We start from the raw sequence: 20,643 nt of genomic DNA on the forward strand, positions 1-20,643 counted from the left end.
ATATATATTTATATATATATATATATATTCACTGTGCAACGATGAAATTCAATTGTTAGATTAACTGAATTACCTGTTCCTAAATGAATGTGAAAGTGACTGAACATTCCACAGATATATGTGCCCTAAATGTAATTTCAGGCAGTACCAACATGACCCAGTATGTGACAAGGCTGTACCTTTTTTAACAATAGATACAATGAACCTATAGTCTTCTACACAGTTTCCATGTACCAAGTTTCACTCACAAACTTAGGGATGGATGCTATAGAAATTGACATTTGCCCAAAATGCTATGTAAAGGATCGAATTGGAACCTCATAAGCGTGAAGCAAACTTCTTAACCATTCAGTCAATACACACATACTTAGATATATTCATCAGAAGCAAGAATAATTGAAAAAGGAAACTAAATGTACAGATTTTTACCTCTGCATTATTTAGAAATAGTTAGATAAATAGATATAGTAATGGCTTTAATATATCTTTAAAGGGAATAATGGTAATTAAAATAGTTATGTTTAATATGTGTCTAATAATAAAAAAAATTAATAAGTTTTGTTTTTTTGTTAATTTAGGTAATCTAATTAGATAACTTAAAAGATTAACAAAAGGAGAAACTAATTACAATTAATATTAGATTGATGTATAATTGAAAAATTACATTAAAAATAACTGATAAGAAAAGTTGGGATAACTACAGTTTTTTTATTTATTTTGTATTCATAATATATTTAAATATAATATCTAACAGTTTCATGAAAATTCTTATCATAATGATATCACTATTTAGTTAAATTTGTTTAGGATACTTCTTAATTAACTTGATAACATTATATTTTGAAAATGCAACAATATAAATTAGAATTCAATAATTAAAAAAAAAATTCCACTTATCACTTTTGGATATTTTTTTATCAAAATGAATTACAGAATAAAGTAAGATACTTTAATGTTTCTCCTTATAAATCAACAAGCCATTTTTTAATTAAATGAACATCACATTACATGAATAGATAAGGCATTTTTTCACATCACCATTAAGCTAGAACATAGTTTTTGCCTACCCTATTAAAAATAAGAAAATAAAATGTACTTTTTAATAAAACACATTTATAAAAATGTGTAATGTGCACCCATAATATTTTATATATAAAACAATTTCTATTTATTACAAACTAAGGAAACCATCAGAAAAAATGCAAAACATCATTGAAAATATTGATGAATAAAATGATGCTTTAATAATCAACAGGAGAAAGTTTTGTTAGTGAAGTTGTATGGCTTTCACTTTAGTTAAAGTTATTTAAGATAGAATATCTAAATTTAAATATTTGCTACAGGTATGTGAATTAGAAAATATATAATTTATGTTAAAAAATTTGCTAAAAACGAATAAAATATTTAGTTCTTAATTATATTTTTGTTGTCTAGTTTGATATATATCATTCAACACAAGAAATACATGTTATCTATCTTACACTGAACGGAAAGAAGCATTAACAAGAATTCAAGTTTCAATCAGAAAATGCTAGTGAACAGAAACACAAAAATACAAAGAAAACCAGTATTCGTATAAAATATTACAAGGAATATTTACTTTCTCAACAGAGGCCTACATCAAAATCATCCCACAAAAATCTGATTAATGAAGAAATTAATGTTATGAATTCGTTTATATCCAATACAATCTCACAGTATAATTTTAGAATGAAATGCTCAATGAACTATATGCAAATGAGAAACATCAATAAATTAAATGAGCATTGCATTCTATTCAGATGGTTTGAGGAAAACATCTTTTAAACATTTTAGGTTTGACTCACCAATGTCAAAGGCAAAGATGTGAATTCCTTCTTTCTGAGCAAGATCAAATTCTACATCAATCACATCTGAATTAGTTGAGTGGGACTGATTATTGAGTAGTAAAAGAGCAAAATTAGGGGCATCAGCTCGATCACCAAATCTTTCAGAGAAAACCTGATTTCGCATAATTTTCAAACTCTCTGCTAAGTTTGATCTGCCCTGTTTATATGATGTAACTTCAAGAGCATCAAGAACCTCATGCTTTGTACTAAATTGGTTCAGATAGAACCTAACATAATTCTTCTGATTAGATATAATCAACCCAACTCGAACATCCCCATGGTCAATATTGGCATCAGAAACATAGTCTTTAATAAATGCAAGAGTTTTTCTAAATTTCTTTTTATTACTAATACTGGCAGAATCCACCAAGAAGACAACATCTGACTTTCCATTATTGTTGATGCCTACGAGAAATAGTGCAGATAAAATTTTATTACAAATCAAAATACAAACATACATTTTGAAAAGAATCCCTACATTGTAAACCTAAAAGTTTAAATAAGAAAAAATTAAACACAAGCAATATAAGGAATGGTTAAAAAGTTAAAAGTAGATGTAACCATGAGGAATAGAGAATAAAGAACTAAAATTAAATAAAATCAGCCTTAAAACTGGCTGTTTATTTGTTTAATAGTTTCTTCCTAAAAGATTAATCCTTCCACTAAGCTGATCCAGTACCTAATACAGTGGTTCTCATAGCCATTCAATGTTTAAAAAATCCTACTATATTTTTATAGTTAAATATTATTAGGAATTGTATGCAAAAAATTGTCAAAATATTTCGAGGATTGCACAGAAGTTTTAACAACAAAATTTTATATGAAGCCCCTCCTGCAAGGGTCACATGGACCCCAGTTGGGAACCATTGATCTAATAAAAATTTTGACCATTTTGACCATTTTGACCCTTCATATAAATTTATTGTAACTAAAAAATTATTCATACTAGTACAAAGTAGTAATTAAGTTTTTAATAGATAGGAGTAAGTAGATAAGACTTAAGAGGGACTACAATATAGTTTAAGTATAAGTTCTTAATATAAGAAAATCATGAGCTTGTCCTTCATTGGCATTGCATCTTTACAAAATGTGTGCCAATGATGTAATGTCTGGTAAGGCATTTTGAATTTCTAAACTGTTTTACAGATGGTCTTTTTGAAAATCAAACAATATTTTGTTTGATAAAACAGTTTTCTAATAATTCAGCACCCTTAGTACTCAAAATCATTTCTATAGGGTCAATTCTGACACCTAACTTAGTCTCTATAGATGCAAAAGATTCTACACTATTTTATAGTTACATATGAGGTCTGTAGAAACTGGATATTCAAAATGGGGCTTGAGCCAGTGCCTCAAGCTCATGATTACAGTGGGGTATATGGTAACCTTGATATTTAGTCTAATATTAGTTACATCATGCCCCACAGTTAATCATTAAATTACATATACTTGACAGTTTAATGTACTTGGTGATTTGTTGGCAAGTTAAGCACTAAAGGATGTCAGCATTTCAAATAGCTCACATGTCACCACTCCTTAACTCCAAAGCATGAGACAATTCTCATCCCATCAACCATTTAATCTCTGGATTTGGTACCTGAAGACTTATTTCTGTTTCTAAAGTTGAAATCAATGCTGAAAAGTAGCAGATTTCAAATGTCAGAAGAGATTGAAGAAATTTGCTATGAGTACCATGCACTGTCCCTGAAATTGGATTCCAAAATTTTTTTTCAAAATTGGATAAAGATGCTGGGATTGAGACAACAACTGGATGGAACTATTATATTAGGTAAGTAAAGCAATAGCATGGATTTTTTTTAAAGTCTGGATTATTTTTGGACAGACTTTATAGAATGAAAAAATATGTTTGAAAATTAACCTGGTAAGTTATATTCACAATCTTCCTCCACAAATTAAAAATATTTTGAAGTGATTTTGATTAAAAACAAATTATCAGCAAATATGTTAATTTAAAAACTAATTGCTTTTTTCCTATATTATTTTAAAAGGCATATCCCAGAAAATTTCTTTGAAATATATATGAAATGAAATACAAAGTTTCTGCATATTATCCAACTGAATGACAATAACTATGAAGAACCATACAGAGAATTTAAGGGACTGGTTTTAGATTAAATATAAGAATATACTATACAGATGAGATTGAAACAAGAAAATTATTATAAATTCTTAATATTAAGAGTGGCTATATTTAGTGCATTTATGTTCTATGTCTTATAATGTTGAAGTTTCATAATGAAAAATTAACATTTAATCAAAATGTTAAATTTAAAAGAAAAAAAATTCTAGTTTAAATTTTAGTTTACTCAAGTAAAGTAAATTCACCAAGAACATGTATTTTCAAACAGTATGATTTTGTGAAACTATATAAAGTAAATAAGTTGTATCATGTTGATTATATAAAGATAATGGATGAAATAAATGCTTAACCAATAACATAATTTTTTCAAATTAACTAAAAATTTCTATTTGTCAATAATATTTGAAATAAGATGATAATATTTTGTTAATTTATAAAAATAACTCATTCTTTTACTGTAAAATGGTATTTTATAAATGTTTAACTGATGAGATATTTGTAGTTAATTTGAGTTCCATAAAATGAAAATAAAAGAAATTTTGAAATATCAATAACTGACAAAATTTAAAATTGATTTAAAAGTGGTTTTTCTTACTGCATAAATATATGTTGTAACATTTAAATAACAAAAAGAAAATCATATACTTACAAATGGTTGTGTGTAAAAATAGAATTAATGTAAATATCATGATAAATTTATACAGTTAATAATGAAAACCATGGAATGATAAACAAAATGAAATTTTGCATCGTTCATACTTAGAAAAATCATTTAAATAACATTTAAATAACAGAGTCAAGTACAAAATATGACATTTGTTTAAAAGTTATGTAAGAAATGTTAAATTTAAATAACTCTGAAATAATATTTTTGAGAAACCAATTAGCTGTAAAAAAGGAAATTAATGATAAAAGAAATGCATAAGTTCAGGAAATATTAACATTGTCTGTAAAAGGAAATGAACTTTTACTATTAGTACAGCTTCAATATTTCATAATATTATCAGCAGGGTTGGCTTCAGGATTATCAGAATAATCATTTTCTCAACATGTGTATTTTGGAGGAAAAAAAATTACATTCAAAGATAAATTGTTAATCTTCAATTCACTTGAGCTTGAAATTGTATTAGTTTTATTTATGATTTAAAACATTGTGTGAGATTATTTCGATACCTTCTACAAACCCTCCCACTAAAAAAACGCATGTTTAATTTCTGTCATGTTTAAACCAATCCTGCTTAACAACATACAAAGAAACACTTCAAAGATTAATAGATGTACACAAAGTTTGAAGGTAAAATGTAAAAGTAACATTTGCAAAAGATGAAACAATAGAATTCATTTAAAACATAGACAATGAAAACAAAATATCAATTACATATGGCACTTAAATAATAGTAAATATAATTTGGTCAATTTAAATATTAAACAATAATATTTTAATAAGATATTGTAAAATTTAATTATAAATACACCTTATTACTTATAATTACACACTTTAATTATTTCAAGATAAGTGTTTTAATTTCAGTTTTAATTATGCAAAAAATTGTAATTATCAACATACCTGGTGGTGTGCGAACTGAAAAAAATTTATAGAAAGAAAAGAAATAAGTATATTCCTTATAAGAATATTTAAAACTTAATATTTTGTCATTAAATTTTATAAATAGCTGAAACAAAAATTATTTTATTGTTTAATTCCATCAGTAGACTGGCAAGCCAGGTTAACAAACCTTTTGAAATTCTTGGTTAGTTTGATATAGTCTGAAAGAGAAACACGGTCCATTGTTCCTTTAGATGCTTCTTCTGTTTTGAAGAATGTTGATAAGAGAATGAAGTTAAATTGACTGACTTTTAATTAGAACTGCTAAAATTTAGGAAGTTATATTAGAAGTGTGATGAGGTACTGGGACAAATATTAAACATGGTCTCCATAGTGGTGAAATGAGACACTAGAAATAGAGATGTGAATGATCCAAACATGTTTATGTGAGGGTTATAGAATGATTAGATTCTGTGGGGATATATGAAATTGGAAAGAAATGAGCTGCTGGATGTGTAATGTCAGCATGTAATGAACAACAAAGTACAAGTATGCTGAAAAACAAAATTGGCATCATGCTTCATGTCAAATCAGATGAATGCGAATAGACAAAGTTGTTATCTATGGATAATTTTTAATTGCAATGGATTATAAAGGTGAATGATCTTGTTTTCTAAGACAGAATTTTTATCTGTGTTGGTTATCTAGTCAAAGCTAGATAACAAGCATGCATAAACATTACATCACAAATAAATTACAATGATTAGACAATACATGTGTACTATCTCAATTATACTTCTAATATCCTTTATAATTATTTTTTCATTGCCCATAGAGGGCTAAATATAGAGGGGACAAACAAGGAGAGACAAAAGGATTAAGTCAATTACATCGACCCCACTGCATAACTGGTACTTATTTAATCGACCCTGAAAGGATGAAAGGCAAAATCGACCTCAGTGGAATTTTCACTCAGGATGTAATGGCAGACAAAATACTGCTAAGCATTTCACCCAGCTCACCGCTAATATCCCTTATAATGGATAACAGAGCTCATGCTTATATTATAACAGATAAAGGAGATATTTTTTCCCTATCTACACTATTTATATTACTTAAAATACTATAATATTTACTATACAGTGTTGATATTCTATGAGATTAATAAACAATTTCATTTTTAACTAAATAATTGAGTTCAAAGTGAGGTTGTTTTGTGTCCCACCAAGGCTGATTTGGCCTTCCAAATGTATACAAATTCTTGGAAAGGCCAGGAAAATTATGTAACTGACAAAATAGTATATACTTGAAAAACATCTGAGACAAAAGAACTGAGACACAGTAGTGTATATGAAAGAGAAAGCAAACTTTTGGACAAAAGACAACTGTGATGTGTTACTCAGGTTTGATACCAAATCAGAACTTTGATAATATTGGCACTGATAATATTGGACATTGTTGGGAGTATTATAACTTTTCCTTTCATTAGATAATATACCTAAAACACCATGTATATCTAACAATGATAACTAAATCAATATGAAATCTGATGAAGTATGTAGAAAAAAGACCAATGAAACTACAAGTAAATATATATTATAACATAATTATGCCCTATTTTACAAATATGCACATACAAATGGTTCATATTTTATGTCAGTCATAAGAGAAAAACTTGTAGTTATTAGACCCAAGCAAAAATGATTTAAAAATCAAACTTTGAAGGTTTTAAATGTAACATATTCAAGTGTCAGATAATCAGCTCCATATTTTTCAAATATTTATCTTACCAGTTATAACATCCACAGGTATTATAGCTGGAGGTGCAGCCATCAAAAACATATTGTCTTATATATGAGATGAATAAACAAATATATTCTTAACAAAAATAAATTTCAGGAAATATATTGGGGGAGAGAGAGAGAGAGAGATACTTTTTACAGCTAACAACTCAACAGAAAGTGAATTATGATTGCAATCTATTTACACTTTGGAAAGTAGTTCAAAATGATAAGTAAGGGTTTATATACAAATTATTTTAAGCACATCATTTATAGTTCAAGTGACTTTATGTATGTACTATTTATGTGCATATATATATATATATATATATATATATATATATACACACTCATGGAAAATTAATAATAATAAAAGTGACATTTTTTTTATTATGGAGGAAAAAAGTTTGTATATTTAAGTATTTCTAACTATGCTTTTAGTTTGTATTGACTCCAGTACTTATTTTTTTAAAGCCTGGTACTCATTCTGTTGGTTTCTATTGCTGAACCTCAAAGTTATAGGAACATAAATACACCAACACCGGTTGTCAAGTGCTGGTATAGGGACAAACACAGATACAAAGACACACACACATAAATGTATATATACTGGATAGGCTTCTTACAGATTCCGTCTATGATGCATCTCTAAATACATTATGAGTTCTCAGAATAAATCACATTGCTGCAGTTGCGTGAGGTACTGTAGGTGAAAGATGATTGTATTAAAATTTGTAGCTCCTTAAAATGAAGCATCCAAGAATGACAATCACTTAACTTCAACACTAGGAACTGGTAATTATTATAATTTGTCATATTCATCTACTACTCTTTACTTTTATAACATTTGTATCTCAATTTACTTTTACATTAATTATGGCCTTAATAGAATGCCCGAGAGTAATAATAATATATATGCTTTCAGACTACATGACACTCATATCTACCCTGTCATGAATCTCCGACAGTTTTACTGGAAGGTAAGTTCTTCTAATAAAACTAAATGCTCAATTTGTTAAATAAAAAACAAAAGGATAGTCAAATACAATATATTTCATAATACAACTATAAAATCCCATGACGATGGTCATGGGTATAAAGTAATTTACTACCGTTACTTGAATGAACAAAATATAAAGAAAACAAATTCACTGAAATAGTTAATGTGACCATCATAATCTCACTAGTTTATATCAGTATTGTTAAATGTTTGAAAAACAATAAACTGCTTTTCATAATCTCTTATCAGCCAATGCTTTATCAATTTCCATTTACAATTTCTTAAATAAACATGATAGAAACATAAAACAAATTCAAAACTATAACATACAATGTAACATTCACAAACCAAACAAAACAAATGACAACAACATGATAATCTCCAATTCTTCAATATGAGTTTTTAACAAAGCTGAACAAAAAATTAATCATAAAAAGATCATATCATTTGTTAGAATAACAGAACTATTTATTGTTAAACTTTGTTATATTTGGAGTCTAGATATTTATGAGTATATATTTTTATATCATGCATAGCTGTCTGTAATTAACACAATAATCAAACATTAAAATTCCTATGAACATTTTTTTAAACATGCCTTATATAATATTTTGAAATTAAAATTATTTGTTGTCATAGAATACTTCAATATCATGTTTACAAATCTTCATTTAAGTCACTATACTATCTGCTGAACAATACCTGTCAGGAGAAAAGTAATTTCATCATTTTATTTAGAGCTGTGCACCCTGTCAGTTATCACACTAATCTTGACTTTGTTCAGAGCTAAATGAAACAAATCATGAAACCATGATTTAATGAGGCATGATATTGCACAAAAGTATCAAAACAGCTGATGCCATGAAGCCTGAATGTAGATACCATCTGAATAACATATTGGCATACAGCCTCATTACAACTCAGTTTGAACAAAAACTAGAGCCTGCTTTATCAAATAAAAGAAAGCAATCACTGACACTTTTAAGACAATCTGAGTGTTCTAAAAATGTCACTCCTGGCTATTTCATCAATTTTATAATAAGCTAGTATCATTTTTTCATTCTTTTTTTTTTTTTTGCACTAAAGACAGTGTAAATATCATTTCATTTGAAACTTGTTCTTATGAAATCTACAGTATGAATTGTAAGTGAAATTGGAATGATTTTCAAAGAATACACAAAAGACCAAGGAGAATATTTGCATTCACAAGAATTGCACCACACCCAGAGATGGATTATTACTAAGTGATCAAATATTGTCATATTAATAACTGAGAAAGTATTACAGTACAAGGTAATAGTGTCTTAATAATACAGGTTTGAAGGACACACACTCAACCATATACTACTTGAAAGAAAAATATATCAAAAGAAAAATACCTCTTGAAAACAATGGCATTCTAAAAATTCAGAGTAAAGGTGCAAGTGCACTGCTGGAAATACAATATTTGAAATTCATGATATTCTAGCAACTTTCTAACATTGACTCTTTAAAAAAGACAAGAGGAATTTTTCACTTTCAGGAAATCATTGTTCTTGCTGAGAGTGATCAGCAAGCCAGTCAAGAAACACTTACAAAAATCAAAAGTATTTAGAAATTCTTGACAATTAGGAGACTGTTGCTCTTCTTCTGTTGGATGGGAAGACATTTTCAGAAGTATTACTCCAAAAATTATTTGTGAGAAAGATACTTCACAAAACACTAAAAATATCTTCTACCTATACCAATTGTAAGAAAGTTTCAATGAACAGAATCCATAGACCCTAAAACAAACATTAAAAAACTGTTAACTGTACTAATTTATACTAATACCTGGGCTAAAGTACATGCACTGCTACTCTTTTAAGCATCTATAGATTTTTATGTAATAATTAGAATAAAACTAAAGACGGAAGTCTAGTTTACATGGCTTTATGGTTCATTGTTGGGAAATGCTACAAAATTTCTCTCCAATTCTATTCTATATGTTCTCAGTCTTCTTACATTTTATTTTTTCAGATACACACACAAACATAGACAGGTAATGTGTCCTGAATCCATAAGAAATTATCGTTTCTACAGTGCTTATTCAAGAGAGATGCAGCATTGACTATTTCTAAGGATGAACTCTTATTTTATTTTATTTTATTATTTTATTCCTTATGTATACAATCTGACCAAAATATTATATTACACACCATTGTTTACTGAATATCAACTGCTGCCATAAGCTTCTTTGCATCCTCAAAAGCAGGAATTTACAGAATTCTTGATATCAATTTACATTTATCACCTGTAAAACCATAGCCTTACAGGGAAAATCTTTACAGAACAGCAGTTTGCTTTTTTGTGGTGGTGTGTGGGGAGAAATAACAACATGCAAAACCATGCAAAACCCCACCAGTTATTTTTAAAGTTTTGTATTCATTCTTAAATAATATATAAGCCATAAAAAATAATGATAACTTCAATATTTATTTATTTATATATTCTCCAGTATTTTGTTTGCAACAAAATATTAAAGTATATCTCATAAAGAAGTTCTCAAACAATAACAGTACATTAACAGTAACAATAAGCACAAACAAACACTTACTTATAACAGTAACAATAAAACAATTAGAAAAAAACATAAACATACAGATTAAGACAAAATGATTAAACATTCAACATGTAAGATTTAAAATATGAAATATCATTTTTGTGTTAGACATATTAGCTATTTTTATCAGGTTCTAATTTCTTACCAGACAAAATTTCCACAGGCTCTATAGGAGGAGGTACAACTGTTAAAATATACATATATTCTTTTGTGAGGAAGAGAAAATATCTTTTGGTGAAGGATATATTTCAAAATAGAGTGAGCCCTATATATGAATGATTATTCTTTATGTTATAAAAATGCAATATAAATTAAGTGTAAAGCAATGCAACATGTTGGTATTTTGCCAAAGAAGACAGATGATCATAAATTGATTTTACTTTTAAATCTATGAGTTAAAAAAAACTCTTTACATTATCAATAAAAAATCGTGATTTGCAGTAATTGTTGGTCTTTAGCCCCATGTCATCTTTGAATAGGCAGGCCAGCAGTAATTTTTCCCAGCTTTTACTTTGTTTTAAGAATTTCTGTAAATGAGAGAGCCTGATATAATCACTTGATCTGCTAGAAATAACAGCTGAATTACTTTCAAGTTACACCTCATTACTATGATTTGCAAGAATTTTGTTTTGGTGCAAAAGGTCATTTTTGATGTAATACCAATAATATGATAATTACATATTTGACCTAAAAGGAATGAAACTAACTCTGCCAACTTTTTTTTTTCTATGTATGAAATGAGCCTTTATAATACCAGTGATATTAATTATCCAAGTAAAAAGAGGGGATTTACTATTTAAGGACTTGCAGATCAAATTCACTACTTCTCAGTGCCTGGTATCAAACCAGTTTGTATTCTAGGTGATATAAAAATATAATACTGTATTCTATTAGTAATACTATACCCTGCTCTATCTATGAGTGCCTGTGTTTCTCTGACTCAGGGACTTTTAGACAACTATATCTTTCATCTTACACTTGTTTCAGTCATTAAACTGTGGCCATGTTGAGGTACTACCTTGAAGAATTTTTAGTCGTTTGTATTGACTCCAGTACTTATTTTTTTAAAGCCTGGTACTCATTCTGTTGGTTTCTATTGCTGAACCTCAAAGTTATAGGAACATAAATACACCAACACCGGTTGTCAAGTGCTGGTATAGGGACAAACACAGATACAAAGACACACACACATAAATGTATATATACTGGATAGGCTTCTTACAGATTCCGTCTATGAAATCCACCCACAAGACTTGACTTGGCCTGAGGCTATAGTAGAAGAGATGTACTACGCAGTGGAACTGAACCCAGAACCACATGGTTGGGAATCAAACTTCTTACTATACAACCATGCCTGCACCTAACTATATATATATGTGTGTGTGTTAACATTTTAGGTAAGATATATCGAATTACATTCACTGCTGACAACAATAAAATAATTATAACAAAATATTTGACTGAAACATAATATTTCTTTACAAAGGAGATAACAGTCTTAAAATAATTTTTTTTTTCTACTCTAGGCACAAGGCCCGAAATTTTTTGGGAGGGAGCCAATCGATAAGATCGACCCCAGTACACAACTGGCACTTAATTTATCGACCCCAAAAGGATGAAATCCAAAGCTGACATCGGCAGAACTTGGACTCAGAATGTAAAGACAGACAAAATACCTCTAAGTATTTTGCCCAGTGTGCTAATGTTTCTGCCAGAGTTATGAATGTATAGCTCAATCTTCAAAACTTTGTAACATCAAATGACTAGCAAGTTCATCATTAAGATACAGAAACCAATATTTGGAACATGGGTATGTCATTTTAACTACATAATACATTCAAGTAGTTAAAATGATGATGACACAGTCTTATGCCTTATTAGATCCTGTCAAGCTGTTCAACCAGTGCCTGCATGGAAAATGAATGCTAAATTAAGGTGAATGGTATTATATGCAGTCTTAAGATTTTTGTCTTTCTAAATAATATTTTTACTAAAGATATAAGTTATATGCATAAAGGGACTACTTATTTACCTGAACCAATTTCATTATCACAAAAAGATGACGAAGCACTGAAATACCTGGCGCTGTGCTGTACTCAAAAAGACTCATCCTAAACAGTAGCAGTGTTAAGGGTGCTTCTCTTGGTGAGGAGGATTGGCCTGAAAGAGTCCAGTGCCAGTGCCACATTAAAAGCACCCAGTACACACTGTAAAGTGGTAGGCATTAGGAAGGGCATCCAACCATAGAAACCAAGCCAAATAAGACTGATACAGCTCTCCAGTTCCAGTCAAAGTGTCCAACCCAAGCCAGCATGGAAAACAGACGTTAAAGGATGACTATGGTGATGATTTTATATATATATAATATATAGGTATTGGTGTGCCTGTAGAGTTAAGAAGTTTGCCTCACAATCACATGCTACTCTGTAGATCTATGAGTGCAAAATTAACTTCATTAACTATTTGCCATGTCTGCACTGATTTAAGATACACACCTATAACTGATAATAATACAAAGATATTCCGTCAGCATTATGCATCTCTATGACTAGTGATCATATAAATTCTAAGGAAATTGACAAACTGAATTTGTATTTCTTATGCACACGCACACGCATACACACACACACACACACACACACACACACACACAGTTATAGTGATTTCACACTAAAAGAGAGAATTTACATTCACTATTAAGAACAAGAATAACTGCAAAAGTATTAAAAAATAATTGTTTAAATGTTAATAATAATATTTTAAATACATATAATGAATTAAATATATTGTTATTAGGCTATGACTTTTTTTTATCAAATATTGTACTGCAAAGTTAAATAGTGATCATGGTTAGAATTATTGGCTATATGCTTGTTGATTACTAATCTTACCAGTTTCAATTTCCAGTTTTAATTACAGAATATAAAGAATGAAAAATTTTCAACATGATATATATTTGAATAAGTGAAAAGAGAAATATGTTAATGTATGATTATATCAGGATTGAGTCGTAAAAAAAAATGTCAATTCAGAAGAATGATTTTAAATCATATTAATGAGAGATGTTAGACTAACTTCAAAATACAGTAGCAGCCATAATATAAGGGTCGGTAAAAACAAGTGTATTGAAATAGTTATTATAGAAGATTAAAAACACATTGAGACTAAATATTTTACACATGTTTAGTTATATCTAATATTCATCCTTCGTGAAAATTTCAAGTGAATGGAGTAAATATTCCGTATGTTATGAGGAAATACAAACAATCTTCCAAATTGCAGCGGCCTAAAGTTAAGGGTCACATAGAAAAAATGAATTACTAACCGAGGTATTTTTTGTTTAGAAGAATGTTAATGGGCTAACAGTTAGTTCTTATGATCTTACATTATTGGCACCTTCAACTGTCAACATGGCAGCTTGTAAGAGACGACCGGTATCCTGTAATGAAAAACAAGGGATTGTGTGCCTTCACCAAGAGAACAAGTCAAATTCTGTGATAGCAACTACTGTAGGAAGGTCTAGAAGTGTTGTGCAATGAATTATAATTCATTTTAAGTCATTAGGATTGACAATTGCTAAATCCAAAACTGGTAGACCTCATAAAACTTCACCAAGACAGGATTGTATTATGGTTAGAATGTCACTGAAGGACAGGTTTAAGAGAGCTGCTGAAATATCCCACAAGTTTAGCTCCACTTCTGATGTCAACATATTTCACAAAACAGTTTTTTGGAGGTTACAAGGTTCTGGGTTGCTTGCTCAGGCACTGGCAAAGCAGATTTTTAGACAACATACCCTTCCACATCTCTGATACTTGTCAGTTCAACCTCCTATCTTCATGCAGGACTGCTCCTTGTCACACTGCGAAGAGAGTCAAACAAAGATTTTTTGAGTGATGAAGAGGCTGATCTCATGGATTGGCTACCTCAATCTCAACCCTATAGAAAACTTTTAGAAGATTATTGGATTACTGGAAATGGGGCACAAAGGAGAAATCCAAAGAACCAAGATGAACTCTGGGGAATTATTGAAAAATGAATGGAACAATAATACTCCATCATTTTGTGAGAAATTAATTCAGTGATAACAGATGTCAGGAAGTCATAGATAGTAAAGGGATGTTCACAAAATATTAATAGTAATGGATTCTTTTTTGTTCTTGTTCCATTTTTCATTGTTTTTCTAAGTGACACTTAACTTTTGGCCATTTTACAAAATATTTATTCCATTCACTTGAAATTTTCACGAAAGATGGATATTAGATATATCTAAATATGTGTAAAATATCTAGCGTCAACATTTTGTTAATCTTCTACAATAAATATTTCAATAAACTTGTTCCTATTGACCCTTATGCAGGGTTGGCCAAAAGTCACCCAACAGCAAATCAAAATTCCAGAAACATCTCTACTTCTGTAATAATAACTTGAATGGAAAAATATGTCGCTCAAGAAGGACTTCAGTTTGAACAATTTTCATGATGTTTCAGACTTGGATACTTTTATTAAATTCATTCACTTGTTAAACATAAATAAATCTTGGAATTAAATAGTTTTGATTTACCGTCAGGTGACTTTTGGCCAACACTGTATTATGGTCACTACTGTACTTTGATGAAATAACTTTTTGATACATTATCAATTTTTAAGTCAGTAAAAGGTTCATTATCAAATAATTGTATTACACATTTGTAACACAAAGTTTTTAACAAAAAAAAGAAAAAACCTCCATAACATAAAATACTGAAACATTATCAAGAATACACACACAATGTTGAATGTATGTATTTCTGACTTCAATCTATTATTATGAGTTATAAAAAAAAACATCGATTATGATTTTTTTATCATCCATGTATAACATGCAAAACAGTAGTGTCCTATAAAAATAATTTGATATTTAATGTTGACATCCCAAAATATTGCTAATGTTTATAATGCTGATATCTAATAATACTGATAGCACATGATTTAATGAGGAAACTGTTGATTTTCTAGGGTAAATAGAGAAAAATAGCCATGTCTAAATGTATGACTATTGTTACAAACATACACAAAAACACATATATAAACGAAGAAATAATGAATATTTTTGCCCTAAATTGGATGTAATATAGTGAAAATAAACTTAGTGCTATATATCAATAAAATGGCATGAAATAATGGATCTTTTAAGTATATTTAAATTCTTTTAATTCATTCTACTAAAACAGATATCAATAATTCCAAATAATTAATGCATGAAAATAATCACATAGTATGATCAGTATTAATTTTGATTTTATTTCACACTATCATCCAGAGATTTTGTCCCAAACATTTGTTAGAACACTACACTGATGTAATAATCTCAATAAGTATGCAATTTCTTCATAGCATTAATGGGAAAGGTTTAAATTTAAGAAATCTACAAAATATTATACATAGGTGTAGGAGTAACTGTGTGCCAAGAAGTTTGTTTCCCAACTACAGTTTAAGGTCCAACTCTATTGCATGGCATCTTGGGCAAGAGTCTTCCACTGCAACTCCTCCAAGGTTGACCAAAAACTTGTGTGTGGATCTGGTAGATGGAAGCTGAAAGAAGCTTACTATGCATGTGCGTGTTACTGTTTCCTTGCCTTGACATTGCATAATAGTTGTAAATGCAAGTGGTGTCCTTCATTTCTAATCTACCATGAAACCATGTTTGGTCATGAGGAATATGACTTACTTGGAAATAGATGAAGGTTGGAAACAGTAACGGCATACAGCCATAGAAAATCTACCTAAACAAATTTCATCTGGCCCATGCAAGCATGGAAAAGTGGACATCAAAATAATGATGATGAATTTCTCATACTCTCTTATATGATAACATACATGACTGACAATTTAGACATGAAGGATGGCTACACATACATACACACACACACACACATACACACAATTTTGGTGAGAGTGAAGTTATGAATATTAGATTTTCTTTCACAGGTAAAAGTTGGCATGATAATATATTAGAATATAACATACACATGAAAATACTGTCAAGTTAAATAGAGTTCAAGGTTAGAATTATTAGCTATGTATTTTTCAAATGCTTATTTTCTTACCAGTTGCAATTTCCGCAGGTATGACAGGGGGAGCTGTTAAAAATACATTGTCGTATGTGTGAAGCAAAAGAAATATATTCTACAGGGCAAGTTTTAGAATAATTCAAAAAGGAAAAACTTATGTATTCATAAAATGTCATATTTGTATTTCTTACAAAATATAGAATGAAATAATGAAATATTTCATATAGAATTTTCTAAATGACATCACCTCATACATTGCTAAATTCCATATAGTGCATGTAATATAAACTATGATTGCATACTGGGATAACAAAGAGGCTAACAAATAATGCTTATTGTCTTGGGCAAAATGAGCACAGAGGAAACAGGTTTTTTCATCCCTTAGAGGCTCCATAGAAAGGATTATTATAAAATGTAGTTATTTATTAAGAAATATATTAATTTAAACATATATAACCTGGTATTTAACATCGAACCAATATAAGACAAAAACAATATGTATTATGAGACAATACTAACATTTGGAAAAATTAAAAATATGTAAAAGTGTAAAAATAATTTGAAGTAACATAGTAATTATAAATGTGTTATTAATTTATATGTGTAACATGCTGAAATTTGAGGTGATCAATTAGAATAATTAGTGATCAGTTTGAATATTGCTATCTTATATAGGATTACATCTGTTTTGGTGAAGTAAAAAAAGTACATATCCTTACATGTTTTTCAAAAAATTAGAATATTAATTAAACATCTGTATGATAACTAGGATTGTTAGATGAAAGGTATTAATATGTACAGCTACATGGTCATCTAGAGAAAATATTACAGAATTGATGAAACTTCTTTCATTACTAACATAAATATGAAGTAATGACATAGAAAAACTGGCATTATGGAATGCTTTTTTGTTATATATATAGTACATTATGCTGTATAATATTTCAGCAATGTATTCATCAGTATCAAAATTACTAAAGTATACTTCAACAGTAGGCATGTGGTTTAGTGTTTAGAGTATTCGGCTCATGATCATAAGGTTGTGAGTTTGATTCCCAGCAGTGTGCTGTGTCCTTGAGGAAGACACTTTACTTCACATTGCTCCAGTTCACTCAGCTCACAAAAATCACTAGTACTTGTATTTCAAAGGGCTAGCCTTGTTACATTCTGTGTCATGCTTAATCTCCCTGAGAACTATGTTAAGAGTATGTGTGTCTGTGGTGTGCTCAACCACTTGCACATTAATTTCACAAGCAGGCTTTTCTGTTGATCAAATCAGCTGGAACCCTCGGCAGTTGCTTCAACAGTGATAACTTATTATCTGGTTCTATGGTATTATAAATATACTGGTAGAATATAACATACACATTAGTTATTTCACAGGGAAGTGCTGGCAGGTTAAATTGTTCATGGTTAAAATTATTAGTAACATATTTTTTAACTAGTTTTTCTTACCAGTTTTAATTTCCACAGGTATGACAGGGGAAGGTGCAGCTGTTAAAAATATATTTTCTTATATGTGAGATAAAAACAGGTATATTTTCTATGATCCACATTTTTTATACATTTGAAAGGGAAATATTTTAACATGTTATCACTACAATAATAATTCCTTTATCAGAAAAAACCCCAAAAAAACATGAGGTCCTTACAAAACATAAAAGTAAATATTTCATATAGAATTTGGAATCATCAAAGCAGGATTATCACTTATTTCAAAAAATTATACCCTAAAAACATTGCTTGTAGTAGTATTTGAACTCGTGAACATATAGTTACAAATCTAAAAAGAAGCATAATTATTTTTTTAATAAATTTTATGGTAGAAGTTGTAATGTAACCAGGTATGATTTGGGGAGAGTGTTCTAGTGAATAAATAAGTAGACATAGAAGTAGTTTCATGTATATTACAGGATATAATATAGTCTAACATTACACTATATAATTTAATTACATACTGTATATAATACAGGATTTACAATATATAATTTAACATTACATTTAATTAATATATAATTTATGTACTAAATTCTTACCAGTTGCTAATTCCACGGGTTTAACTGGGGCTGGAGGAGCTATGAAAATGATATGAAATATATGAGTTCACTGATATAATATTAACTCAGAATAATTGAAACACTATATTTAGTGTCAGCACAATTCACAAAATACTTCAGATAGAAGTGGAAATGAAACTGTTAGCTTTATAAAATGGAACCATATTGTGTAACTCTCTTTCAGTGAATCTGGAATAGTCTAAACCATGAGCCATTGGGTAGTTATCGTCACAATTGAGTACTCAGTGTCATTAAGATGAATTGAGAAATGAAAACTAAAATATGCAATATTATGCAAAAAGAAAGATATGATTCAGATGCAAAATATTAATAATGATAACCTGATAATTACTTTATAATAATTTTATATGCAGATATTCTCTCAATATCAACTAAGAAATCTTCCCAGATTGAAATAATTAACTCAATACAGAATTGAAATGTGTGTGTGCTCTTATACATATATATACACACAATCAAAAGAAAAAAAATCTATAAACACTTTCGAAAAGATTTTAATTCAAGATTAAGAGCATGAGAAGAAAATGCTATAGATCATATATGTCTTACAAATCTTCTGTTTTCTTACATCTCCTACAGGGTTGATAGATTAACAAAATTCAGTGGAAAGTTAATTTAAAGTATATGAAAATTTAATGATAAAATAACTTCAAATAAATTATAATAATAGAGTATTAAACATAAGGGATTGCTAAGGGAAAATGAAAAGTACACTTCTTTTCATTATCGAAATTAAAATAAGTGTCCATATATGAAATATGAGGATGATTAACTTCAAGGATAAAGTTGATTCACCTGTACAACTGAAGAGAATAGCATCTATGAAACAAACTGTTACATAGCTTCTTGAAATATATATATATCAAATGCATTTGAAAATTGAAAAACTGGTGTTGTGATTTTATATATATATATATAAATCACAGAAACCAATTTTATATATATATATATATAAATATATATATATATAGTGACCTTTATGACAATTTAATTTTCCCAATAGGATGTATTAAAATCAGTACTGAAATCTAATAAATATTTAGACAGTCTCAAATAGCAAAGACTGCTGAAGTGGTGAATTGAAACCAATCAACAATAAGATGGATTAATTAAGAAGTTATTAAGAGACAAACATCTTTCTTATGGATTTAATGCAAGGTTTGTGACAAGAGATTACTCTCTTGGCTGATTTGATAGTATATAAGTTCAAATATATTTGAATTTTACAACATTTAAACAATATAATTAAGAAATATTAAATCATATTTTATCACATTAATTCTACAATTCATCTAAAAATGTATATCATACTCTACAATATATGAATTATTTTGAAAATTATTTTAACACTTAGTTTAAATATACAGTAAATGTATTCTGGAAAAGATATACAAAATTAATTCCAAAGTAAATATGTGACACAACAAATACTAGAGTATACTTCCATTTCTATAATAGGATATTCTGTAAATATATTCCAAATTGACTCTAAAATTATACCTCACAACAGATTTCTACATTGCTAATACAATATACATAATGAACTTGCCATCAGATTATTACATTATAATAGAATATTGGTTAGGCAGGCACATACACACACACACACACACACACACACACACACACACACAC

At 28.9% G+C, this 20,643-nt stretch overlaps 1 protein-coding gene across 1 annotated transcript in view; it reads right to left on the reverse strand.

The window, feature by feature from the left end:
- The window catches only part of LOC106882611 (collagen alpha-3(VI) chain), a 180,154-nt gene that overhangs the window by 78,006 nt on the left and 81,505 nt on the right, over positions 1-20,643 (reverse strand). The window contains exons 21-25 of the mRNA XM_052975952.1: positions 18,967-19,005; positions 18,386-18,424; positions 16,967-16,999; positions 11,023-11,061; positions 5,537-5,551 (exon numbers count right to left, since the gene is read on the reverse strand). Coding sequence (XP_052831912.1) covers positions 5,537-5,551; positions 11,023-11,061; positions 16,967-16,999; positions 18,386-18,424; positions 18,967-19,005 — 165 coding nt within the window. The remainder of the gene's footprint in view (positions 1-5,536; positions 5,552-11,022; positions 11,062-16,966; positions 17,000-18,385; positions 18,425-18,966; positions 19,006-20,643) is intronic.

Source organism: Octopus bimaculoides, chromosome 23 (genome assembly GCF_001194135.2).
Source record: "Octopus bimaculoides isolate UCB-OBI-ISO-001 chromosome 23, ASM119413v2, whole genome shotgun sequence".
Lineage (NCBI taxonomy): Eukaryota > Metazoa > Mollusca > Cephalopoda > Octopoda > Octopodidae > Octopus > Octopus bimaculoides.